The 26,143-nt window shown below is 47.2% G+C and overlaps 1 protein-coding gene and 1 long non-coding RNA gene across 3 annotated transcripts in view; both read left to right on the forward strand.

Moving 5' to 3' along the window:
• The window catches only part of EXT1 (exostosin glycosyltransferase 1), a 280,954-nt gene that overhangs the window by 222,315 nt on the left and 32,496 nt on the right, over positions 1-26,143 (forward strand). The window contains exons 2-3 of the mRNA XM_059165733.1: positions 23,203-23,296; positions 24,784-24,891. Of these exons, the coding sequence (XP_059021716.1) occupies positions 23,203-23,296; positions 24,784-24,891 (202 nt within the window). The remainder of the gene's footprint in view (positions 1-23,202; positions 23,297-24,783; positions 24,892-26,143) is intronic.
• On the forward strand, positions 11,641-14,086 carry LOC131826470 (uncharacterized). Of its 2 annotated transcripts, none has more exons than XR_009351616.1 (3): positions 11,641-12,227; positions 13,208-13,435; positions 13,525-14,086. It is a non-coding gene; the product is annotated as an uncharacterized LOC131826470 (long non-coding RNA). The 2 variants fall into 2 exon arrangements; XR_009351615.1 differs by having other exon boundaries at positions 11,652-12,227; positions 13,294-13,435.

A 26,143-nucleotide genomic window follows, 5' to 3' on the forward strand; every position in this document is an offset into this window, starting at 1 on the left:
ATTCATACAAAACACCTTGACAATCCATACTAATTGGTTTGTCTCCATGGAGCAGCCAGAATTGAATTGCCTGTGGAGACGGACGTATCCTTCCATCCAGCCCTTCTTTCAACTTTCCTCCTCTCCTCCACACACCACACACACACACACACACACACAAGCACACACGCACACACACATACCCACACATACGTGTGCGCACATACACAGTCTGCTAGAGTGATTTTGCATTTAAATAGCATCATTTTTCCACCCATCTTCCTGGGCTATAAATATCCCCAAGCTTTCTTTGTAAAAGAGGGACTGGATTAGAGGTAAGGAAAAAGTAAACAATGTCCTTGGGACATTTTCAGGGTCATTTATATTGTCAGAGTTGATTTCATTGCCAAGAATAATAGAAGGGAAGTTATCTGTGAACAAAACAAAATGCATTTCATGTTTTGGATGGCCAAGGAAACAGATTCCTAGACAGAGATTCATACCGCCTAGTAATAGTTTCAGAAAGATCTACCGACCCACGAAACCTACGAGTCCACAGAATCATCTCCAAGGATGGGCTCACTATGTACTATTGAGAACCTCCCCCAAAGTATAAACATGTACATTTACATAACTTTTGATAGCTGGATCCTAAATAAATAATTTCCCTTTACACCTGCAAGTTGGCTTTATCAAGCACTGCCCACCTGCCTCTGGGCTGGTGTGCACCTTTCTAAGGGGCAGCTGGGGTTAATAGCATTCCCACCATTTTGTTAAAGGATCTGTTCAGTTAGCTAGCTGGGAATGCAGTGGTACTTCGTAGCAGTTAATTTGGGGCTCTGGAGCTGGGGTAAATCCTGGGGGTGTTCCTTACCAGCTCTGTGACCTTGGGCAACCATTGAACCTTCCTGTGCTTTCAGTTTTTCGTCAGCCATTCTTGAGAGAAGGTCTCTGCTTAATTGAAAATTATATCTTATAATTAAATAACATCTTTTTAATAATCTTCAGTTTTAAATGGCTTAACTTATTTATACATTTGGGTTTTACCTAAAAAAGGGAAACCTCCATATCATGATAACCTGTAATACTTTCTTCCTTTATTAATGTGATACTGCCCACACCTTTCTCCCCCCCTCCCACAACTGAGGGCAAATTAAAGCAGTATAACTCATGCAAACATTTGTCAGCCCAGATGCTTTTCTAGAGATTCACTGTGTACAGACGCCAGGTTATTTACAGTTTGTACAGTGCGTGCCATCATCTCTACGTACAATGAATTTCTGTCGAATACCTGCTCCTAGTAAGCCTTGCTGGGAGTTTTGACAGTCAGAAATACATACCCTTGCCCATAATTATCTCTGTTTGTGGCATGTGGCAGGTAGGAACAGTGGGTATGTAGCATTCCAGCCCCCTAGAGTCCAAGAAGGACACAGGAAACAAAGTTTTCATGAAGTGTAAGACAAAAGGAAGTCATTTCAAAGGAAGCCCGTTGGATACATTTCTCGTTCTGTAATGTGAAGGCTGGCCTGCAGACCGCTGAACGGAAGATGATCTGATAGGCTCACCCCTGTCCTTGGGGAGGTTTGGTTTGAGCCCCAGGCCTCCGTGGAAAGTCAAATAGGAAGTGAAATTTACAAGGAATGCTAACAAAATCAACAAATGTTTGCGTGGGATTCACAGCGCAGCTCAAACACTCCACCTGGCCCTGCAGACCTTCTTTGGGCTTCTGTCATGGTAATTCATCTCTTACACAGAGGAATGAATACTAGAGGCATGAATCCATAAAGAAACCTCAGCTTCTGCTTCTTTTTTTTTTTTTTTTTTTTTTTTAAGTCCTTGTATCTTTGGAGAGAAGACTTCCCTAAACAAAACATATGAGGCTTGGTAACCAAGAACTGCCCTCTGGGGTTTCTTATCACCCATGTGCATAAAGCATGTCAAGGATACTTATAATTTAGGGTGAAAGGAAAGGGGGTGAACCTGTTCCTTGGTCTGGGAAAGAATGGAATTTTTAAATTTCAGATTTTTGTGTTTCTGCAGTTGGTTTGGAACCTGCACTTGAGGACTTTTTAAAAAAACATGTTGCTGTAATCTGTCTTTCAGCATTACTCCTCACCCTTTTGGAGGATGGGGTAGGTGTGGAATTGTCTTGCTATTGTGTCAGTGTATTAAATTCCTTGCAACTTGTTGCTTTCTTAAGAGCTTGGAATACAGTGCAGCCAACTCAGACTAGCCGGCAGCATGTTCAACATGCTTTCCCCAACATGTTCAACAACTTCATCTTTTGGAAAATTGTATCCAAGGAGGAAAGGCTGACTGTGATTTATGCTGACTCGGCTATCCTCTGCACTCCTTATAAGCATGTCTGAGATACCGCTGGGCTCCACCGGGTTACTTCCAGAACTGGCCTAGATCTCTTCGCAGCAGCCTTCTTCCTCAGCCTGCGTTGCTGACATGTCTGAAGTGTGATTTGAGGGTCTGCAGGAGCAAAGAGCCAGGATCTGGAGCCATCTGGAGCCTGGGAGAGTAAGCACAGAGCGAACATCTGTTTGAGACGTCGTGGAGATGTGTAGCGCACTGATTTACAGTCCTTTGGGGAGCCTGTGTACAGAACCCAGACTCTGGAGGAAGCTGGCGTCTGGCAGGAGTCGGGGTACACAGTTGTGCTTGATTATCAGGACATATCATGAGTCTGTCTAGCCTTCTATTGAAGCCAAATTGTAGATTCCTTATTTGAGGCGACATCAGTCATCCGTGCCACCACAAAACAAAAATGAGAAGAAAAGAAAGAAAAAAAGGCCTGGGCTCACACGTCAGAATATACACAGCAATAATGAAATACAATGATGCTTCTCACAGTCTTTAGAATGTAGACGTTAAGAGCACGCCCTTTGGAGTCAGACCACGGGGGTTCCAATGCAGGCTGTATACACAGAGCTGTGTGACTGTGGGGAGGTCTCTTAGCCTCTCTGTGCCTACTTTTCTCTTGTAAAAATGGGATGGTAATAATAGTATTTACCATTTAGTGTTCTTTTGAGAAGAAAATGAGGTTTATTTATGTAAGGAATTTAAAATAAAGCTGGAAATAAAGCTGGTAAGTGAAGCTCTGTATAGTTTTTTTGCCTAGAGGGCATGAGTGTGCATCCAAGTCTGGGACACCCACTGCCTTATTAGACGGGTGCCAGACTGACTTTCCTTCTTCTGCCCTTAACTCCGCCGCCACCACCTGAACTGGCTTGGTCTGTCTCCCTTGTTCCTTGAGTGTGTCAGGAAAGTTCGAAGCAGGGGGCTCTGTAGCAACAGCTCCCACTTGCTGAACTGTTTTTTTTGTTTTTTTGTTTTTTTTTAATGTATTTGACACACAGATCACAAGTAGGCAGAGAGTCAGGCAGAGGGAGAGGGAGAAGCAGGCTCCCCGCTGAGCGGAGAGGCCAATGCGGGGCTCGATCCCAGGACCCTGGGATCATGACCTGAGCCGAAGGCAGAGGCTTTATTTAATCCACTGAGCCACCCAGGCGCCCCTGCTGAACTGTTTTTTCCGCACACTTTCTGGGACACTGGCTTGTCTTTAGCCCTTAGGCCTGGTTCCGTTGTTTCTTCATTAGAAAGGGCTTCCCTGACCAAATCATCTCCATTTCTGTGTCCCCTCCCCCCGTAACTGCTTTGATGCCCACCATGTCTTTTTTTTTTTTTTTTTTTTTTAAGATTTTCTTTATTTCTTAGAGAGCGAGAGAGGGAACAGGAGCAAGGGGAGTGGGTGAGGGAAAAGTGGGCTTCCTGCTGAGCTGGGAGCCCAATGCGGGGCTCCATCCCGGGACCCCGGGATCATGACCCAGGGTGACTGAGCCAACCAGGCCCCTCGATGGCCACGCGGTGTGTGCATTTTAACAGAGCTTGTACCCACAGGAGAGGGCGGAGAGGCCCCATTTCTGTTTGAGCCCCCCCGTAGGTTCGCATCTGATCCAGGATAGTGCCCGTGTTTCATAGGCATTTGGAAAATACTAGTTCAAAGTTTGAATAAGTAAGGGACTGAGCGAGCCATGTGCCTTACAGAATACATTCCCAGGGATGTGGGCAGAGCATTTCTTCCTCGTGAGCTGGCCAGTTCTCATTCCCCCAGTTCGACTAAACTCTGCCCCTTCTTGTGTACTTGGTACTAGACGGGACAGGGAAGCCCGGGAGATCATCAAATGCCTCTTCTGGAGGTGAGCTCTGGCCTCCCCCTCCCCGTGGATACTCTTGACTCTGGGGGCCAGGGAGGAGGAAGCACCATCCTCACCAGGCGAGTTCAGTAGGGACACTTGCGTGTGGCTCTGCCCCCTCTACTGGTTGAATGGGGCGTCTGCACCCTTCCTGGATGGCCTTACCCTGTGTGGGGAGTGAGGCCGGCCTTGGGGCGGTGCTGGGGCTGATCCTGAGGGCAACAAAATGAAAACTGAAACACAGTTTGTTCACAGAGCGCACATTTTGGCATCTCTCGTGCCTAGATTTCCATCGGCATCACACACATTCTGTTGCGTGGGGTTTGCAAGGTTGAAGTTAGAGTTTCACGCTGGTGCCCACAGGTTAAAACTTGTCCTTGAACATTGCTGTGCACATTTTGTCGTTCCCCGCATGCACTACGGAGACCAGATTTGCAGCGTTTCTGGATACCTTCAGTGCAGGATAGCTCAAGGGGATAGGGTCATCTCACTTTTTTCGGTCTGATAGAAAAGTTGCAGGGAGAAAATAGAATCTCCTTGCTCTTCTTCTGTGCGCGCACACACACACAGAAGGGCTTAAATTGCTTATAAGGCCCAATAAATAAATTAGAGGGCACCTGAGTGGATCAGTCATTTAAGCCTCTGCCTTTGGCTCAGATCATGATCCCAAGGTGCTGGGATCGAGTCCCGCGTTGGGCTTCTTGCTCAGCAGGGAGCTCTCCTCTCCCTCGCCCTCGCTGCCTGCCACTCCCCCTGCTTGTGCTCTCTCTCTCACTGTGTCTCTCTCTGTGTCAAATAAATAAATAAAATCTTCAAAAAAATAATAATAAGTAAATTGGAGACAGTGGAATTTGTCGGTTTGCTTAAAGAAACATAATTATTTTAAAATGACAAACTGGTCCCTTTGTCAATAAATGTTTTATGTCATAGCTCACATGCCTGGATACCGTGTGTGAATTATGAATTAGCTTATAAGCAGACGTAGCAAAGGGTGCCCAGCAGGGCTGAGGGCTAAGGGGGTAGCGTGTCTGACTCTCTCCGCTGCTGTTGTGCTGGGGACGCAGCTGTGTGAACATGAATTTAGGAGGGTATTTTATAGCTTTTTTTATAACTTGTGCTCACTTACAAGGATTTATCGAACATCTCCATCAGGAAGTACCTCACGTCCCACCACCCCGCTCCAGATCTCCACCTCGACGTAGCGACAACATGAAGCTGTCTTAATTTTAAGTTTTAAGGTCCCTTACTCTCCATTAAGGGTTTTTTTTTTTCCTTCTCAAAAATCATTAAGTAGTCGCTAACTTCTTCCTCCTCCTTGTGATTCTGTAGTGTCTGCTGAGTCCACCGAGGGGAAGGTTGTGAATGCTCGCGGAGTTTTGTGTCTGTGTGTTTCGTTCCTGGGTCATATATCGTGGAAGGATTTCATGATGTCGAGTACACTGAACAGACCAATAGCTTACTTCAGTTTTTCTTGGTCCAGGATGATCTCAAACACGTGAGAGAGTGCCTAGTACCGTATCAGAGCAGAACCCTGAGAGAGATAGATAGATAGAGAGAGAGAGAGAGAGAGAGAAAGCCAGACAACAAATGCATTAACCTATCCAGAATGCAGCAGTCAAGAAGAACCTAGAAAGAAGCCATTTTAAGGTCAGGGTACTTGGAAGGTCTGCATGTTAAGGTTTGGTAATACTTTGTTGGAATTACCTGTTGCAGCAAGCACCGCAGTCTTTACAGTGTTAGGGCTGCGAAGAGATCTCACCTGTGTCTCTTTCTTCTCAAGACATCAGGTACCGCTGTACAAAGCACAGCTGATGGTCCCGCAGGTTCTCCAGCTTCAGGTTTGGACCAGCCACATTTGATTTCCAAGGGTTGTTACGACCTGGCGGGGTCATTCTGGGGCCGAGTATCGAACCTCTGTTGGCCTCCGAGCTCAGCAGCGTAGGAACGTCAGGCTTTGATCCACTGGGCAGAGAGCCCTTGGCACAGTGCTTAGCATATCCCTGTGCTCTCGGCTGAGGCAGTTGCTCTGTTCTGAGCATTATCGTGGTTCCTGCATGGGAATTTCATTCATTCATTCATTCATTCATTCATTCATTCATTTTTGCTGGGAGCCTTTCCTTGGACTCTCACCATCAGCTTTCTTTTTCTCGGCAGGTTTAACTAAAAGAATGCAAAATGTGTTCTGTGAGGCTGGACTCTGTATATAGATTGTCCCCCAATCTTTTTTTCCAGCTTTTTTTTCCCCCCCTCAGGGATTAGCAGCCTTAAAGATCCAGGTGGTGGTGGCTTGCTCTGGTCTGGCCTCACAATACGATCTTTATTTTGCTGTGTTGGGGGTTCTTGGGTAGGTCCTATAATCCCTAAATTAGTCCAGGAGGCAGATGCATGAAAGCCACGTCTTTGTTGGGCAAAACCCAGTGATGGCTTTTCTTTAGTTCCTGGCTTCTATTCAGGCTAATGCCTTAATGTCTGAAATTCCCTCTTTCACCCCCTCACCTGAAGGAGGATTAAATCAGCAGGAAGGACACATCATGGGGGCAGAGAGATGCCTTCAAGGGGCCTCTCCCCTGCCGATTGCCCTGGGCCAGGCCCCCCAGCAGCCAGCCCTCGAGGCCCAGCAGAAGCCAGCCCCTGGGGGCTGCTCCCAGGCGTGCCCTCCCAGCAGGAGCCCGGGCTTCCTTCTCTCAGCCCACTTCCCCTGCCCGGTGAAGCTGCCGCTTTGTGCAGTTATGTCATCTCTGCCTTTTCTCTCATGATTTCCTTCACCCTAGAGATGTTCCACGTTAGGGCAAAATACAGGCATTCAAGCTGCTCATAGCATTTAGGGAGTTGGGGAATTTGGCTTTTAATTACTGTGAAAATATGATTATTTAGGGACTCAGCACAATCGCTACAGAGCTTGTAGAATTCTGTGGCAACAGGAAAAGGGGCTTATGAATAAGTGGTATGCTAGGTGAGTTGGCCGGCCCCCGGTGGGGAGAGCAGGGGAAGGGAACGGAGCCGCCCGCAGGAACGTCCGGTCACCCTCATCAACATGTGAAGGCTCCTTCCTGCTGCAGCCTTCCCATCTGTAACGTGGGTTCAGACCTGCTGCCTGGTGCTGTTGCTTCACATGTGTGTGGAATCTAGAATGTTCCGTACCATCGACATGGGTAACAGAAAGAGCTTATCCGTTGGGACAGGCTGACTTGCACCACACTCCTGTTTCCAGGCAGCGAGAAGCCTCCACCTTGGTTTTGTACCAACATTGTAAGAGTTAGTCTTGGTCACAGCAGAGTGTTTTTCTGACTTGGTGAGATGACTGGTCGTCGCAAGTGTATTTCGCTTGCCTGAACGTATTTTAAAAGTTGTCAGCGGTCTTTGCACCCCGGCCATCTTGGTGGCCTTTGATGGCCACTGTCAACTGTCAACACTGCTCTCAGTGCTTCCTCTCAACCCCAGGCATGCTTGACCCTTGGGTCTCCCTTAAGTCTCAGCTCATGCCCCCCTCGTCCTGACAAGGTCAGTGTCTTCTGTGTGCTCTTGAAGTACCATTAGTCTCTCCTCTGAATACTCGTTAAAAATTCTTTAAAATCAGTCTCCCCAACAAGACTGGAAATTCCGTAAGGGAAAGAAATGTGATGATGACGATGACGGATTTCTGCTCACCGTGTCTTCCCTGCTCCTAACAATAGCATGGCTGGTTCCTGGGTAGGTTCACCGTGTTGTTGGTAGATGGGTGGATGGATGAGTAAGTGAAGGCGTGGATGAGCTGTCAGTGTCTCCTGCAGTGATTATGTCTCTTCCCTGTCCTGTTCATATGGGACTGGGGATCTGTACATAGAGGAGCGGTTCCACATGGTTTTCTAGGTAACTGTAAGGTGGGTTGTGGGTCTTGGTACCAAAGCCTTGCAGTGGATGGAGAACATAAAATTATATAAATTCTTAGAAAGAGGCCTTGAGGTTTCTATGGTCTGCACGTGGTCCTGCCTAGGATAAAATACAGCAATTCATCAGCCATTTGTTTCTTACCTGCTCTGTCAGCTCCCCAGGATCCTGGAGAAATACTTGAGATGGGAGGTGACCCCAGGAAGGACATCTTCTCTAATTCAGAGCCAGATAAAAGAGCTGGTGCAGTGCCAGGCCTATCTCCAGCCAAAAGACCGTGAATCAGTCCAAGAGTTTCCTTAGGGGTTCTCATGGTGTCCCTCAAGACAGAGCTCACTTAGCAAGTCATGGGACATCTCCAAGAAGCATTCTAGAAGCAAGGCATTGTGCTACTGTATGATAATCCAGGCCCTACGGTCAGAACGCCTGAGTTCAGGTCCCACCTGCTTGCTTATTAAATGAATGTAGACAACTTAGATAAATCCTCAATTTCTTCTTCCATAAAGTAGGAGACATAATATTCCTTCCCTCACGGGGTTGTCAGAAGATTAAATGGCCAGCTATCAATGTGTTTTGCAGAAGGTTGGGCATGGAATAAGTTCACAAGAAATGTTACTTCGAATTATTATCATCATTCTCACGGATAGCAAGAGTTTCCATTGCACTTCAAGCCAGTCCCTGAGAATGCCCGTCCGTCCTACCCCGTTCAGCCTACACGGGGACCCACGTTGTCCCCCGCCTGCTCTGCCCACTCGTGTTGGGCTCGGACTTGCTACGGAGACCCAAGCACGGTGTCCAGGAATGGCCTCATTTATACTGATTTCGCCTTCTCATACTTTAACCGCTAGTGTAAAGGCCAGCTCGAACCCCCTGAAAATCCGTACCATCTAGTGATTCATGGGGAGTGTGTCCTCTGCACACAGGCATTAAATTAAATAGCGCTGACGGGGTATGTGTGTCCTGCCAGACGGCCGTGCTTTCTGAAATCACGTAAGCACTCTTAATCTAATGGAACGTCTTATGACCTCAGCAGCTTCTGCATAAAAGTTAGAAGAAAAAAGATTTTAAACGTGGCACCACCTAAAACCCCCATATGGTTATTTAAGGCAGCTTCAGCACTTCCTCGGAGACTGGGCTTCGCTAAATAAATAGCCACTCCTATAACGGAATGATTTTTTTCCCCCTTTTAAAAAAATTCCTTCTTTTATTTTTAGATTTTGGATGAGATTGGGACTCCAAATCTATTTTCAAGCTGTCTCTTTCTCTGCTGGCTCAGAACGCGCTCAAACTCACCTTTTTTATCGTGCTTCAGCCCCTGGTGGTGGTATCTTGGGCAAGTTACTTGACCTCTCCTGACTTTGCTTGTTTTCATCTGGAATGTTTGGAGTGGACGATCTTCACGGTGCCTTCCAGCTGTTAACTTTTTTTTTTTTTTTTTTAAATTTCATGATTTCTCTCTCTCTTGTTATTACAGAAAGCACGAGTGTTTTGCCGTAAGCACAAGATAGGAAAGTATTCATTGATCAAGTTGAAAAACCTCCACTTTCCACATTCCAGGACTCAGACTTTGAGCACAGAGAGTTTTAATCGTTTTCAGGCAGTTTTTGGTGCTAAGGGTGGTTTGGGTTTCACTTCTGTTTTTCTGGGGACCTTATTGGGCATGTGGCCATTTGATCTGAGTACAGATTACTCTGTCTTGACACACACCAATGCCCTTACACTTGGCCTGTTCGGTGAGCCCACAGGCAGGACCTCAAGGCTGCCCGAGTCACTTTTAGTGAACCAAACTGCCTAAAATTCTCCAGCGGTTGTCTTTTGGCACTTGGGCACGACATCCTCTCCATGTGCGTTTCAAGGTTGTCAGATATCATTATCTCCCAGTATTAAAATTTTCAAAGAAAGGAGGCAGTGTGTTTGATTTATAGAATAATTATCTAGCTTTAGCTCTCGCTTGGTTTTGGCAGTGGTTTTGCAAGCTCCCGAAAATTAAATCCATTTTTTATGGCGCTACAAGGTATTATCTCACAGCAAATGATAATTAAACACCTGTGAAATCAATTAGCCCTTTAAGCAGGAAAAAAAAAAAAGTTTTCCAATTATGTTTTCACACCTCCAAAACTTTTATAATCCCAAAACCAACTCTGGTGGAGAGGGATGTGGTCAATGGGAGTGGCAGGGTTAACTTCCCATAAGGATCATCCCTAAATGTTGATGTGACTTAGCCCCGAGGAAGGCGGTCTGGGGTACCCGCTCCCTTCCAAAGAGGACTCAGTCGCCTTTGGAACTGACTCTCAGCGGCTGTCTTATCTGACACACAGCTGAGTTGTCAGTTCCTCTACAAAGGAAGTTACTTGCTTTGTGTTTCGATGCCAAGTTTTACTTGACGGTTTATTTAAAAGCCAAGATACCTTAGTGGAAACTAAGCAACACAACGTTCCATGTGACAGAATTGCTCTCTCTTTAAGGGCCCTGTAGCCAAGAGCTCTGAGCCATCTTCATTACGGATGCATACCCAGAAAACGGACCGATTGGCTCATAGCTGAGAATTAGCACAGTGGAGCCCTGGAAATCGTGGCTGGCTTTCCAGACCCTTCCAAGGATTGTGTGTGTTTCATCATTGGCTTTGGTAACAAATTAGCTCGCCCAGATGCTTCTTTTGGAAAACGATCTGCACTTCTGAAGCACTGGATGGGTTTGGGGTATAGGCCATAATTGAGACTCAAAAAAGAGGGTAGGAGGGGCGCCTAGGTTTCTCAGTCAGTTAAGCATCTGCCTTCGGCTCAGGTCATGATCTCAGGGTCCTGGGATCGAGCCCCGCATCAGGCTCCCTGCTCAGCAGAGAGTCTGCTTCTCCTCTCTGCTACTCTCCCTGCTTGTGTGCTCGCTCTCTCTCTGTCAAAATAAATAAAGTCTTTAAAAAAAGAAGAAAAAGGACAAGAATCAAAATAATGCCTAGCCTTTGACATCGTCTACATCATGACCTCCTCATATACAAAGATGGTTCTGGGAAAGCGCTTTCCTTGTGCTCCCCCATATTCCTGCCCGCCTCCGTTTACATCAAGTTCTCAAGGGCACTTTAGTTTACATGTAGTTCTCATGTACTCTGTCCCCTTAGATCCCCAGGAGACCTTGTTTGATAGGCAAGGTGAGCATGATCGGTCCATGTTATAAATGAGATGGATTTAGAACCAAAGTGCCTTGCTTGCAATCAGAACCAGAAACTGTAGTTTCTAATGTTTGTTCACGCAGGTTTCCTTCTATCCTTCTGCATAAACCTCTCTTAAAGGCATTCTTCTGGGGAAAAAAAAATTTTTTTTTTCTCCAAAGACATTTTTTAAATATATATATATATATATTTTTTAAGATTTTATTTATTTATTTGACAGAGAGAGATCACAAGTAGACGGAGAGGCAGGCAGAGAGAGAGACAGAGAGAGGGAAGCAGGCTTCCTGCCGAGCAGAGAGCCCGATGCGGGACTCGATCCCAGGACCCTGAGATCATGACCTGAGCCGAAGGCAGCGGCTTAACCCACTGAGCCACCCAGGCGCCCGCTCCAAAGACATTTTTAATGAGATTTTGCTTTCATGGCAGATGGCATTTAGAGCCGCTGATGAATCTCGACATTAACCAGAGAAATGAGGCTGATACTGCACACACAGACACAAAAAGACAGAAGAGGACTTCTCCGTGTTCTTTTAGAAAGTTGTCCCGGGGGTTATCCTGCATATGTGGCCAGCACCTGGGACACTTTGTGACCTCATAGAATGAGAGGAGAGATCTGGCATTCATTCAACAACAAATATTTCTTTAGATTACTATAGTCCAGGCACAGGTCTAGGGGCTGAGTCCCCAGTGGTGAATAAGAACAGGTTAGCTCCTTTTCTCGTGGCGTATGTATGACATTTAGGGAGAAGGTGAGTGAGCCATCAAATAAGCAGATGTGCAAGTTCAGACGTGGTGAATCCTAGGACGGAGAGGAAACAGGGCAGTGGGACAGTGAGTACTGGAAAGGCAGGCTGGTCTGTGAGGGCTTCTCCGAGGAGGGCCTGTTTCTCTGAATGCTGATTTGCGTCATGGGGCGGGTTGGCGAGAATATTCTAGGCAGAGGGCAGAGTGAGCACAAATCCAGGAGATGGTGAAGAGCCCGCTGTGTGCAGAGAAGCTGCTAGCAGGAGATGGTGAGTGAGGAGAGGGGCAGTCTGAGCTGTGGGCGGGGGCCAGTTCTCATGCTGTCCAGTTGGCCACGGCAAGGGGTATGCCGTGAGGACCCACTGGGGGGGTTTCAGCTTTGGAGTTAACATTTTTTTTTTTTTAAGATTTATTTACTTATTTATTTGACAGAGAGAGAGATCACAAGTAGACAGAGAGGTAGGCAGAGAGAGAGGGGGAAGCAGGCTCCTTGCTAAGCAGAGAGCCTGATGTGGGGCTCAATCCCAGGACCCTGAGATCATGATTTGAGCTGAAGGCAGAGGATTAACCCACTGAGTCACCCAGGTGCCCCTGGAGTTAACATTTTAAGGGTATTTTTGGTGACTCTGGGAAAGCTGGATTGAACCTATAAGACTGAACTTATTCTGACCTGAAACCAATAGGAACCAGAGTATGCTTCTCATTGTTCTGTTCCTGTGGAGATCTAAAGGAGTAGAATTAAGGAGGTCTAGGAAAGAGGGGGGTGGGGAGACTGGGTTTCCGGTGTAATTACAAAAACCATTGGGTGTTTACACCTTTGTTTCCTCTCTGTTCAGCGTGCAACCTGGCACGTAGTTGCTGCTCAGGATTTTTCTGTCCGGTGAACAGGTATCAGAGCAGGAAGGCATCTTCAGGGCCACCTGGTCTACCCCTCCCCTATTAGAGCACTGAAATTTTCTTTGTTCCATAGGCCCGTCCCCAAAGGAGGCCACCTAGGAGTTGGCTCGTTCCGTAGCTGCTTCTTGGAGCAGCGGGCAGTGGGGGTCTGGGCTGAGCAGAGCCAGCTGGAGGAGGAGGGCAAGGTGACACGGAGCACAGACTCTCTCCCCCAGGGCACTGTTGTTCTTCTGCCAAAGGAAATGGCAGAATCTGGATTTATGGGCCTCTCCGGTCTCCCCGACCAAACCTTTATGGGAGGGTGATCTGCTAAATAAATATTACGTGCCATCAGGTCCCTAACCGCACACAGATGTTTACGTCCCACGGCCATGCACCTGTACGTTTATACATTCATGTACCCGGAAGGGAGAGGATAAACTTTTCATGGTCCGCCAGCTTTACGCAGCCTTCGTAGGATGTCACTGCCCCATCGATTCTCGAAGATGCGCCCTCTTCCCTTCCACAGACTTCTGAGGCCTCCTTCGATGCAGCGTGAAGGGCCCAGAAGTGAACTGGCCGGGACTGTCCGAGTCAGAAGGTAGACCTCAGGCAGAAATCGGAGCGGAGTCAGGAGGGTGAGGTGGGCCGGGCCAGCTGTCCTTTCGTTAACTGTAATTGATTCTCAAGGTGTTCCCGGATCACCGAGGTGCCAAGACCAGACGAAAGGCTTCTGCGCTCACCAAGAATGCAGGGCACGTCCTGTTCACCGCTGGGGAGTGCCCGCTTTGGTGACGAGAACAGCCCAGCAGGAATTCCAGACATCCTCCTAACCAGGGCTGACTGAGTCTGAGTCTGGCCAGGCAGGAAAGAATGTCTTGGCTCAAGAAGGGAAGTGGTCAGAACGCTGGGTCGAGCCCAGTTTTCTTTTGGGGGATGGGGCGTCCTTGCCACTGGACCAAAGCAGTGTTTATGCTCAGGAAGCCAGGAGGAGGTTTCTACCGTGTGTTTGCTTTTCTTCAGCTCAGACGTGGAGGAGAGCCAGGACAGGGTCCACTTTGAATGGCGCTGCACATGCATCTGACTCGATTGGCTCATAATGCTCTATATCGGGCCCGGGGAGACGCATTCCCCACCCTCACCAGCGTGCAGAAGGAAAACGACACGTTTAACAAGCTGCCGGGCCTTTAGAACTAAAATGGAATACAAAAACGGGTACGAAAGGAAGACAAAAATAAATAAGTAAAAGACACTGTTGTCCGTTCTCTGACTTGGGCTCAGCCTCGACCCGGAAGTGAAGATCGTTCTAGAAAGATCAGGCCTAGCCATGAGCCCGGTGCACTGTTAGGGCCATCTTGAGGCGATCGTCGTGAAGAAGGGCTTGCGTCTCTCGGTCTGCCCTTGCTCTCGCAGCCCCTGCGGCACGGCGGAGGGCAAGACGGTGGATGGCGAGCGTCTGAGCATTTGCCGTCCGTTTTCTATTTTTCGAGGGGCTGCTGTGGGGGAGGGGCTGGTTCAGCAGAAGGTCGGGCTGTGGCCGTGTCTCCTGGAGGCCAGGGAGAGAGCAGGGTAATGGGCAGCTTAACAGAGCACGAGTAATGGACAGGTTAACCCTGGGGCACTGTGTGAGCAGCGAGAGGGTCTCTGGCCAGGACTCAGGGGTCCGAGGAGGCTTCCTCCGGGAGTGCAGGAAAAGCAGAGGAAGGAAAAAGGGGTGTGTTGGGGAGAGGACCCCCTGCTCCCTGAGACTCATCCCATCCCTGAGGAGTAGCTGCTGTTTAGGACAGATGCTCCGCTCCGTGCTCATGTTCTCCGCTTCGGGCCCTGCTCCCCTTGGCGGGGCTCCTTGGCGCTGAGCCTGGTGAAAGTTAATGGTAAGATAATGACCTCGGGCTTCCCACTTGCCCTCAGGCCTGTCGCAGACACTTAGCTCCTGCAGCCAAGACCTTGGGGTACCTCTGACAGACCCATTTAATTCCCCTGAGGTCATTGTTGCTGCTGGTGTTTTTGGTCATCTCTCCCTTTTCTGTCCCCCCATACCTGGGTCACGCTTTATGTAGCATTTCCAGAAATGCTTTCTTTCTAGCCAGAGAATTGCTGAGACCCATGGGTCCTGGAGTGGCGTTGGTCTTGGGGCCGTTTGGAATTTGGCTTTGCTGAGCACAGAAGCTGGTGTGCCCGTGGCCTCCGTCAGCATCCTGAGATCAACGTCACCCAGCCCAATGCAGCAGAAATCTTTCTTCTTCACCTTTGCTGCCACAATGTCACTCCTTCCTTCTCCGCAGCTCTTGAGAGACGACAAGAGAGCGTATTGTGGGTTCTGTACGGTACGCGCTCTCGCATGAGCCCCGTAAAACCTTTGTTGTTCTACTTCCCCACCTGTAAAGAGGGGCCATTTCACATGTTTTTGTAGAGCTAAAGTGCAATAACGAGCTCAGGTGGTTGCCCTGTGCTCAGGAAACGTGTAATCAGTGTAGGGGGAGCAGGGGGACCGTTATTGCAATTGTCACCTTTAGGGGCACCTGAGTGATTCCATTCATGAAGTTGAATGGTCTTGATTTCGGCTCAGGTCATGATCTGAGGTTCATGGGATCAAGCCCCACATCAGGCTCTGTGCTCAGCAGGAAGTCGGCTTGGGATGCTCTCTCCGTCTCCCTGCCTTGCTCCTCCCCACGTCTCTTGTCAAATAAATAAGTAAATCTTTTAAAAAATAATAATAATAACCATTACCCTAATGGCTGTCCTATTTTATTACTTGCTTTTACATAGTCGTTGTTGAGCTGCTATTTAATGAGCAGGAACCAAGATGGTTCTCTACCCATGTTGACGGAAGTGGTGCCCCGGTAGGCGCTGGATTCACTCGCTTACACAGGTCGTGATGACCATGCCGTGCAAGTCCGAAGTTCTGGGCTGTCAGTATGTGTGTAGATGCTCTGGGGGAGTTTTGACCTGATGTGGGGTTAGGATCCAGTGTATTCAGACGGGAGTGCTTGATTCCAGGTGTCTTTTTTTCTGACTCTCTCTTCCTCCCTGTGGGGAGCTGGCATGACCCTGCCTCCCTCCCAGCGTGGCTGCAAGGCTTCCACGGGATCATGTGTGTGCGTGTGTGTGTGTGTGTGTAAGAGTTCACGCCTCCCCGGGGACCTCATGCCCCAGCCAGAGCCTGTGAATGTTACCTCCCTCCCTTCCCTACACGGAAAGGAGCTTTAAATGGCCAATGGGAGGGAGACGGTTTTCTGTGGATAGCCAAGAAACGTGCAAGCCTGAGTGGATACCCGTCCCTCATCGCAGCCAACCGCTGCCCTCTGCAGTGCGCAGGTCGGGACTAGCAGCCGCAGTCCTCCTGGGGAGCACCATAGGAAAGTCCTCACCTGGGCCCCCTGAACTTCTAGCAGCAGGTGGTGCTCAAGGCCAGCATCGCCTGGGGGAAAAAGCACCAGGTCCACACAGCGAGTGCCTTCCGACCGCAGGCTGCTGGGTGTCCCCAAGGCTGCCGCCCCTCTGGGCCACCCGGTCCAGCCCCACACAGGGGTCAGCGCTCAGCCCTTACCTGACACTGGGACACAGGGGCTCATTCATGGGCACAAAGGCTGTGCAAGTCAGTGGTGAAGACACTGAGGCTTAGCGTGCCCCGTGAATTCTCAGACTCCTCGGGGGCCTGTACCTCTCTGTCGGCATGCTCACAAGGCATCCCAGCCGAGCTCTGGGGCCGGCTAGGCCCATTTTCTAACTCCAAGGTATGTTTCTCTGTTCACATTTATGTCTTGAGCCAATTTCATGTTATCACATGTTATGGACTTTGGGTTTTCCCAAAAATAATGGAAATTTTATGCATCGAGTCTGTCGATTCCAGGAGAGGGTCTGCGTTAGCAAGGTTAATAAAAAACAGAGCACCGTCTTGGACTGAAGTGCTGGTGGGGCATGACACCGAGTTTTGAGTTGAGGAGAAAGGGCCCTCTCAGTGCTAGCCATCAGTGGCTCATGCTGGAAACCAGGTGAACGGCCCAGGACTTCGCTCCATAAGAAATGTATTTTCAGGGGCACCTGGCTGGCTCAGTCAGCGGAGCGCGCAACTCTTGGATCTCAGGATTGTGAGTGTGAGCGCCATATTGGGTGTAGAGATTGCTTAAAAATAACATCTTATAAAAGAGAAAAAGAGAGAAAGAAATATCTTTGCAGTCCCTGCCTTTGTCTGAGCTGACCCAAGAGGCAGCGTGATGTGGTGGAAGGCAGAAGCCCTTTAGAATCAGAAAGCCTAGAGTCGGAGCCCTAATGGCCCCGTTGCTGTGACCTGCATTGTTGGCCAGGTTATCAGTTTCCAGACACTGGGAACGTGTCACTCCTCTGCTAGGCCCTTCGGTGACTCACGACCACTGCATAGGATCGTATCTGAGCTTCAGGAGATACCACACAAGAGTCCTCCCAGTGGAACAGCAGGGTCACCCCCCCCCCCACTCCCCAGCTCCCTGTCCCCCAAACTGTGGTAGGTCCTCTCATCTTGGTGTTTGTTCCTGCTATGCTGTTTCTGCCCTCCACCCCCCGAATGCCCACTGCCTCCTCTCGGCCCTGCCAAGCTGAACCTCGCTCTTCACTTAATAATCATCTCTGTTTCCCTTCCCCCTGCTTCTCAGTCTCCCCACCAAAGCCAGGTTGTCACTCTTGTTTCTCTTTGCATCATCCACCTCACACCTCCATCCGACCGCTAAATACCAATCACTGATCATCATATCCCCTCACTGAATAACAACAACACATCTGCCTTTTCATGGGGCCGTCAGTTCCTTGAGTAGTGTCTGACATGCGGTAGGCATGCAACTAATTAATGTTTGTTGATTGAATAAAAGAAAGCACAGAGGAGGCGCTGAGGAAGTTATTTTATTTCCCTTCTCCCCGCGTACTTTATGGAACTACAGCAGTCATAAATTGCTTTTGTTTTCTTTCTTTTTCTCGTAAGGGACGTGATTCAAACCTGGGTGTAAGCAAAGAAGATTAAGTGCTTATGAGGATGGAGACCGGAGGGAACAGATAGCATAGACGTTCAGTTACTTTACAAATAAATACTTGAGACAAACTGTAGCAACATCACGGGGAGACTGGAATTGTATGACTACAGAGATGAGAGGCCGGATCACTTGCTTCATGCCTACCCTCTTTGATTAGCAGAAAGCAGGCTCTCGTAGCAACTGTGCGCACTACAGAGGAATTGTGGGTCGCGCAGGAGGACCAGTAGGCACCCTGCACCAGCAGCATCCTTGTCTACGCAGCTTTTGATAATAAGGCAAAATCCTTTCAATTAGAAGCTGCTGCTCTGTTGTGATTCCCAGCTTCTGTTTGCTGTGTATTTTAAAGGGTCTGTTCCACATTTCTCTCTGGCTCTATCTTTAGGGAATCTGTTCTATCTTTGCTTTCTTTTTTCTTTGTTCCTTTTTTTTTAATGTTTCTGTTCCTCTCATCCTGATGTCATTCACAATGACCTGCAGTTGCGCAGGGCTTGGCAGTGTATAAGGCATGGACATGATCTCACTTGACCTTCATGACTTTGACGCACAGAGAGCTCTGTTTGCACAGGAGCCCACAGAAAGTGGGAGATGGAGAACCCAGAGTCCTTCAGCCACATCTTCTCACTTTTCAAATCAGCTCTGTTTTCCTTTATATTCTGTTGATTTCCATGAGCCATAATGATAATAGCTGTCATTTATGGATTGTTTGTGATATGCCTGTGTTGGAGTTCAGTGGTATCATCTAAGCCTCGTACTAGAGGTGTCTCCATTTTTTGCCAACCAGGAAGCCAAGATTTAGACAAATACCTTTCCCAAGACCACTCAGCTTGTAAATAGCAAAGATGAAATTTGAACCCACGTTTGGCTGTGTCTAAATCTACTTACTCACTAAGCTTTGTATTACTAACCTCTTAACTCAAAGTTTTTTTTGAACGCTTAGCACAGAATTTAGGATGCATCCTAATTACCCAGAGGGGCTTGTTAAAACAGGATTCTGGGCCCTTCCCCTGGAGTTTCTACCTCAGTGGGCCATGCTGAGGCTGGGAATTCCCATTTCTGCCAGTTTCCCAGGTGGTGCAGTTGCTTCTTCTGGTTGGAGGAACACATTTGGAGCACCCCTGCTCTCGCGTGCTACACCCCCACCCCCGGGTACACTGAATTACTGCCAGCAAAACTGTGTTTCATATGGAGGGAAGGACTTCAATTATGCATTATTACATGGCCCATTTTAAATGGGGTGTATCCCATCCATTATTCAGTACAACTTTAAGGAGAAAATTATTATGGCCATAAGTGGTTCCTGGCTTCTAGGTTAAATTCAGGTCATGTCATTTTATTGCATTTTTTCTTTGCAGTCATTTATGAAAACTGTTGTAACTTCTCTGTCACCGCCTATACAATGGGGAACTTAATGCCCATCTGAAAAGGGTAACAAAGCCATTTATTAATTAAAGCTGAGAGTTCTCTGAGATAAATTGCCTGCCTTATCTACTTACCTCCTTGCTTGGGATATCATGTGTTAATTATGTCTTTCTTTGAAGAGGTTTATGATTTTGATGTGATTTACGTTTCTAAACGTAATCATGGAGAATGAGTCCCTTCGAGAAGACGGGTCCCCCTTACTTGACCCGTCTTCTGCCTTTCTTCCTCCATCTCTAACCACCAATAACCACTCATCTGTTATCTGTTTCTAAAATTGTTATCTCATGAATGCTATATAAATAAATAATGCCAGCTATATCCTTTTGAGATTGGCTTTTTCACTTAGCGTGATTTCCTTGAGGATGTCATGTGTATCAATACTTCATTTCATTTTATTGCTGAGTATTAGAGGCTGTGGATGGACCAGAGTTTGGTGAACCATCCACCCAGCCAAGGACATCGGAGAGTTTCCATTTGGGGCTGTTGAGGATAAAACTGCTGTGAACGTTCATGGGCAAGTTTCTGCGTGAAAATAAGTTTTCATTTTCTCTAGGATAAATGCCCAAGAGTGAAGTTGTTGGGTTATATGCTAATTGTAGTTTTAGTTTTAAAAAGAAACTGCCGAACTTTCCAATGGGACCGCTCCGTTTTCCCTTCATACCACCAACACATGAGGGTTCCAGTCCCTCCCCGACCTCTCCAGCAACCGTGCTCCCGAGCATAACCATCCTCACAGGTGATTTGCATTTCCCTAATGGCTCATAATTAATGCTGAGTATCCTTTTACGTGCTTATTGGTACTTTGCGCATTTTCTTCAGAACCATATCTAGTCCATCCTCAATATGTTTTCAGGTTGGATTGTCTTTTGATTGTTGAATGTCAGAATTCTTTACATATTATGGGCTGTCTTTTCACTTTCTTAACGGCTGCTGGAAGGAGAGGGAGCCCAGTCGTCTTGACTGAACTTGCCTGAGTTGGAGCTTCTAGAAGGTGGAGATGGGAGGGGTCCGTAAGGGAGCAGGTCATGGCTCAAATGTCACAGACGCTCACTGTTCTTGCCAAGATCGGGTAGGTTTTCTTGAACAAATGTTTTTCCATTTGTCATTATATCCTTAGGACCGTTTCCAAAACATATGAATGTTTTTGTCATTTTTACCCGTTAAGTTGTTGTTTTGCTTGGGAGGGTACCCACAGAGTTAGTGCCTCACTGTGCGAGGCCAGCCTTCTCGAATGTACTGTGTGATGTAGACACCTCTGGGAAACATGACACCCTCTGTTCTCATCTGTCTTTCTGAATTACCAGATGATTCTCTGGTAAGTCTCCCAACTAGAGTAGGATCTTCTCTGTACAACATCTACAGGACTAGAAGAGGGCCTGAAACATTGTGTTTCTTGAGAGAGTGACTCCAAAAAAGAAAAAAAAAAATGTTTTAAGCATCTAGAAGGAGGTGGATGGGGAGGTGTAAGCACATCCAAATGGAGAGGTGCGTCCATAGCAGGGCTGAGCGGAAGGGTTCCTAATTCATGTGTGGCCCACCCAGAAAGACTAACCCCTTGCAGATTCATGGGCTGAGCATGGTTAGAAATCTGAAAATCATTGTTTGAAGTTTTATGTGTACATGTCCTGGGTGTGTCTTCATGTGTCTCTAGGGATACACAGCCATCAAACATATGTCTTACACACGTGAGCAGATAACTAGATACACGGACATACATACATACAGATACACAGACACTCATTTATACCATGGTTATGGAAGCCTTTGGAGCAGTGGGATATTCTGAAAGGACGTTCTTTCTTAACTACGAGTTACGTAAGAACAATGGGGTGTTCAAACAATCTCTTGTCATTTTGCTGATAAGGAAACTGAGTCCCAGAGAACTTCTGTGTTTTGTTCGTAATGTCACAGCTACGTAGGGGCAAGAATGTTCATCCCATATCTCCCGTTACCTGTTGCGTGAACGAACACAAGTTTTAGTCGTGTCAGCTTTATCCCTTGCATCAGCAAATCCTTCTTTTCTATCTCCACTTAAATATCAACACCCTAGAATGACTGTCATTTGAATTTCTGCCGTAAGTTTGCTATCTTCCCTCTCCCTCCACGCCTTCCCTAAAGTAATTCTGCAGCTGGCAACTTTGAAACTTGTTACCATCCAGAACATTAATAGGGTTTTACATTTTTAGCAGCCTAATGATGAGGCTGTAGGACCTTCTGTGCTAGTCCCTCAGGGGTTTCTATTCTGGGCATTTATTAAACTTTGCTGTAGTCTGAAGTATGTTTGACCTTTTTATATTACAATTTGAGTTTAAAGTTTATATGAATGTGTGTGTGTGTGTGTGTGTGTGTGTGTGTACACTTATTTCCCTCTTCATTCATTAGGTAGAGAATCCAACCTTTTCAACAATTGAATTCGAAGATACTCATCAATTATTTCCCTGTGTTTGCTGAGCAAAGAAGAAGCCATTACCGTCATAATTTAATATTTCTTATTTAGCCAAATTTGAGCCCTCTTAAAAATCTTTTCTACTTTCAGGTCTATTTTGCAGTTTAATTAATGCAGCGAGGGTTTTTATTTTACTCTCAATGGAGATAATCTTAATCCATTCACGGTGACCTTTTCTTGTGCAAATTAGTTGTACAAGCTTGTTTAAGCAAATGGTCCTTTGCCTGATGTCTCTTCTTAATGACGGGTTTATAATTGAAAATTGGCTTACTCCCATATGCCTAGTTTGTATGAGAATATAAAAATAGATGTGGACTTTAAAAATATAAATGTATATATCAGTATCCCAAAACGAGGAGGGAAGAATCCGATGCCTGGAGGCTATGATTAAATTAGACTATTAGAGTCAGAAAATGCCAGTGACATATGCTACTGTCAAAGTCACACCTGTCTGCCGAGCATTGGAACCTCTTGAAAAATGAGAGTGATTTCATCTTAGCTCCGAGAATCCGCGCTTTCATAGGACAGGAGCCATTTCTGGCTTCCCAAGTTTGCTTAAACACATAATGAACCTGCAACTGCGTGTTTAGGAATGTGTTTGTGGATATCACTTTTAAAGTGATAGCCCTCCACAGAATGAAATGCTCCTTGCTTTTCCAGCACTTCGCCAGCAGAAAGAGACAGCTGAGGCTCATGTTATATTTTGCCTTTTTTCAAGTGCAAAACCCATGTGATAACTGCCAAGTGGTATTTGAGTAAAAGTCACAATCCTCTCTTGTGCACCCCGGTTTTCTGTGCCCTCTGTTTTTTTTTTTTTTCCTCTCTCGTTATTTTTATTTCCCCATTTCTTAGACCTGCTCCTTCTGGCTCCCTTGTCTTACCCCTCTAGGTCTTGTCCGCCGTTCTTGTAACAGGAGTGTTTGTTGGGCATAGCTGAATATTCTTGGTTCAATGTAGGAGAGAGAGAATGTTGTATTGTGCTGGTAATGGAGGTTTCCTGAGTTGGTTTTAATAGCATGGGGTGGGGAACAAGGACCGTCCTAGCTTTGCGGAATGACATGGCATTAAACAAGAGGGACGGGTTGTGATCTTTTTCTCTCTCTTTCTCTCTTTAAAAATAAAAAAATTAAAAAATTTAAAAAAAAAATAAAATAAAATAAAAAACAAGCGTATGGGAACAAGACATTTCATCAAGACACAAAAATCTGATTTTTGGAAGCCAAACCCAGGCAAGCCAAATTGCTCCTGGGATGATGAGACTCGTCTTTTATGTACTGCTTGCAAAAGACCCTAATTGCTTTGTCCCCCGTGAAAGCTCACATTCGCTCTCCCTCGTGCAGCAGCCCCGCTGCGCCCAGGGAACGTGAGAACTGCCCGCCAGCCAGCGTATTTCCTGAATTGCTCTGGGTAATTTCATGCAGGTGTGAACCCACAGATGTTCGTTCCTCCCCCCACTCCTAACGGGTCTTCGTTTGCTGATTGTCCCTCCTCTCCTTGTAGGTATGATTATCGGGAAATGCTGCACAATGCCACTTTCTGTCTGGTTCCTCGTGGTCGCAGGCTTGGGTCCTTCAGGTTCCTGGAGGCTCTGCAGGTAAGAGACTGAAAGCTCCCCGGACTCGGGCCGAGGACTGAAGTCAGGCGGGGTGGGTTTAACCTCAGCCCTTCTGCTGGGATCTAAAAGCCCTGCAGGGTTTGCCTTGACCACCTGAAGTCTGTTTTCCCAAGAAAGTCTATAACACCTTTAACAAGGGGAAGGGGGCAGGAAGAGGATTTACTCCCTGTCTTCGGACACGAGTGGATTAAAGGGTTTCACCACCAGGGACGATGGGTTCTTCAGGGACAGGTTTGCAAAAGGAGGGCAGATCAGAGCGCCCAACAGCGGCGTCGCTGGGCTCCTGGCAGAGATACTGCCCTGCCTGGAAACCGGTCTCAAGAGTTGACTTAGAAAATGCCTTCTTGGTGGTGCTTCCTAAAAGCAAATTGTCTTTTCTGCCCACCTCACCAGTTGTCTCTTGGCGCCTCAAAATTCTGAGAGTGATACCCAGGGGGTCACGCTGCTCCCTTTGGCCTGCCTATCCCAAGGCTCTGCAGCTCTGGAGCCTGTGTGGGAGTCTGTTCATTAATTAGTCCACTCTGCAGAGAGGCCTCACCTGCTCCGACACCTGTGCACACTTCCTGCCCCTTGGGAGTGGCACTCAGCCTTCGTGACCTTGAGAAGAGCCTGCTCTCAGCTGAGACTCCTCCACTCCTTGCCCCTGGCTTCTCTGTTCTTTCCCCCTCTACATTCTGTACCTTGCCAAAGTCCGCTTTTTTGTGCAGTGCTCCCTACTAGTATACGTCATTCTGTCGTGTCCTCCAGCAGAAGAGCTTCCTGCCCCTTCAGGCCCTTTCCATTATGTCCTGCGAAGCATACAGTCACGCATGTTCCCTTCGCCTCTGTGAGATGTCGCATGAAGCAGATCGTTCTCAGCTTTGGATTAGTTTTCTGGACCCTTAGACTGGCGTTTCTTGGCTGACAGATCACTGTGGGAGCGGTACGTTGGTCCGCTCATGGCTTGGCTCCCTCCACAGTGAACAGACAGGTTCCGGCTCAGATGTTTGCACTGCAGGGCCTCGGGAATGCCCGGTAATAGCTGGGCCATGACACGCTTCATCAGGATTGCCAAGTCCCGTTCTGCCCTCTGTTCCTCGTCACGGTGGGCTAAACCGCTCTACAGCCAGGCCAGTCCCATGGACAAAACCATTTATATTCAAGGTTGGCTTTAGGCTAGGATGTTGTTGGTGGACGATTTTGTTACATCAGTAAAACTTCTCGAACGAGGCCAGTCGTCTCCGTGGAAGGAAGGTCAGCCAGACCATGTGCTAGAATAGAAACGGGGTTTTGGCCTTCGAGGGCAAGACTGGGAAACATGAAAACTCATACGAGCTCTCTCTTCTTCTGGCCCAAGCCGCCTAGGATCCTTGCAGGGACCCCAGGCAGAAACCCCAGTGCTTGAGCTTGCCGTGATGTTAGCTCCCATCGGAAAGGCTCCCCCTGGCGCTTCCCTCACGTTCACGAAGCCCCCTTCTTCCACGCAGGCCGCCTGTGTCCCTGTGATGCTCAGCAACGGATGGGAGCTGCCCTTCTCTGAAGTGATTAATTGGAACCAAGCCGCCGTCATCGGCGATGAGCGATTGTTATTACAGGTAAGGAAGGGGCTCTGGCCTTCAGCCCGTCCGCGGATTACTGCTGCCCCCATCCAGACTTTCAAAGAAGATGAATCCAAAAGGTCAGCTCTATAAAAAAAATTTTATCAGGAGAAAATTGCCTGTGTCATGGCGAATATGAAGTCATTTAATAGGACACTGTTCGCTTTCCCACACAAGACCCACCCGCTTGCGGGGAAGGTGTTTGCCAAAGGGGACATGGCAGGTAAAGGACGTGAACTTGAATGGTGGGACGAAGCGTATAGCCACCCTCTTCCGCCTCCTGAATTGTTAGAAATTGTACCAGAGCATTTTGGTACCACTCTGCCACTTCATATTCCTTTCCCCTGTTTCTGTGATTGCCTTCAGATTAATTGTCAGAAAGAGGGCGGTCTCTAGGGTTGATTCTTATAATTAGTGTTATCGTTGCTCAAGTGAACCAGTCTGGGGGCCGGAGCAGTGTTACCTTTAACATGTATATTTAAAAGAGCAGACTCTAATTAAAAAAAGATCGTTTAAATGTATTTTTTGCCATTTGGAGCTCTTTATTTTATTTTATCGCATCAAGAATGTTTAGCATGGGATTTGCCTTCTTAATTTTTTTTTAAGGTTTTATTTATTTTTTGACAGATCACAAGTAGACAGAGAGGCAGGCAGACAGGGGGAAGCAGGCTCCCTGCTGACCAGAGAGCCCGACAAGGGACTCGATTCCAGGACCTTGACACCCTGACCTGAGCCGAAGGCAGACGCTTAACCCACTGAGCCACCCAGGCACCCATGGCCTTCTTATCTTTTATGCAGAATTGTTACTGTTGACTGTGAGGTCCATATGTTAGACATCTCTGGAGTTTATTCATCTTCTTTAACTAAACTTTGTGCCCACTGATGTTGTAACACCCCATTTCTTTCCCACCCCCAACCCTGGCATTCCACTCTTTAATTCTGTGAACTTGACTATTTTAGATACCTCATGTATGTGGAATCAGGCAGTGTTTGTCTTTCTGTGACTGGTTTATATCCCTTAGCATAATGTCCTCAGGTTCTTGTGGCCTGTATTGCAGAAGTCAGACTTAATAATGATTAAAGTGACCATAGTACCCAAATTAATCTGTAGATTCCATGCAATCCCTATGAAAATCCTAATGGCATTTTTTTTTTACAGAAATTGAAAAATAATTTTAAAATCCATATAGAACCTACAAAAGACCTCAAAACAGCTACATCAGTCTTGAGAAAGATCAAAGCTAGAGGT

The sequence above is a fragment of the Mustela lutreola genome, chromosome 3, assembly GCF_030435805.1.
Source record: "Mustela lutreola isolate mMusLut2 chromosome 3, mMusLut2.pri, whole genome shotgun sequence".
Taxonomy (NCBI): domain Eukaryota; kingdom Metazoa; phylum Chordata; class Mammalia; order Carnivora; family Mustelidae; genus Mustela; species Mustela lutreola.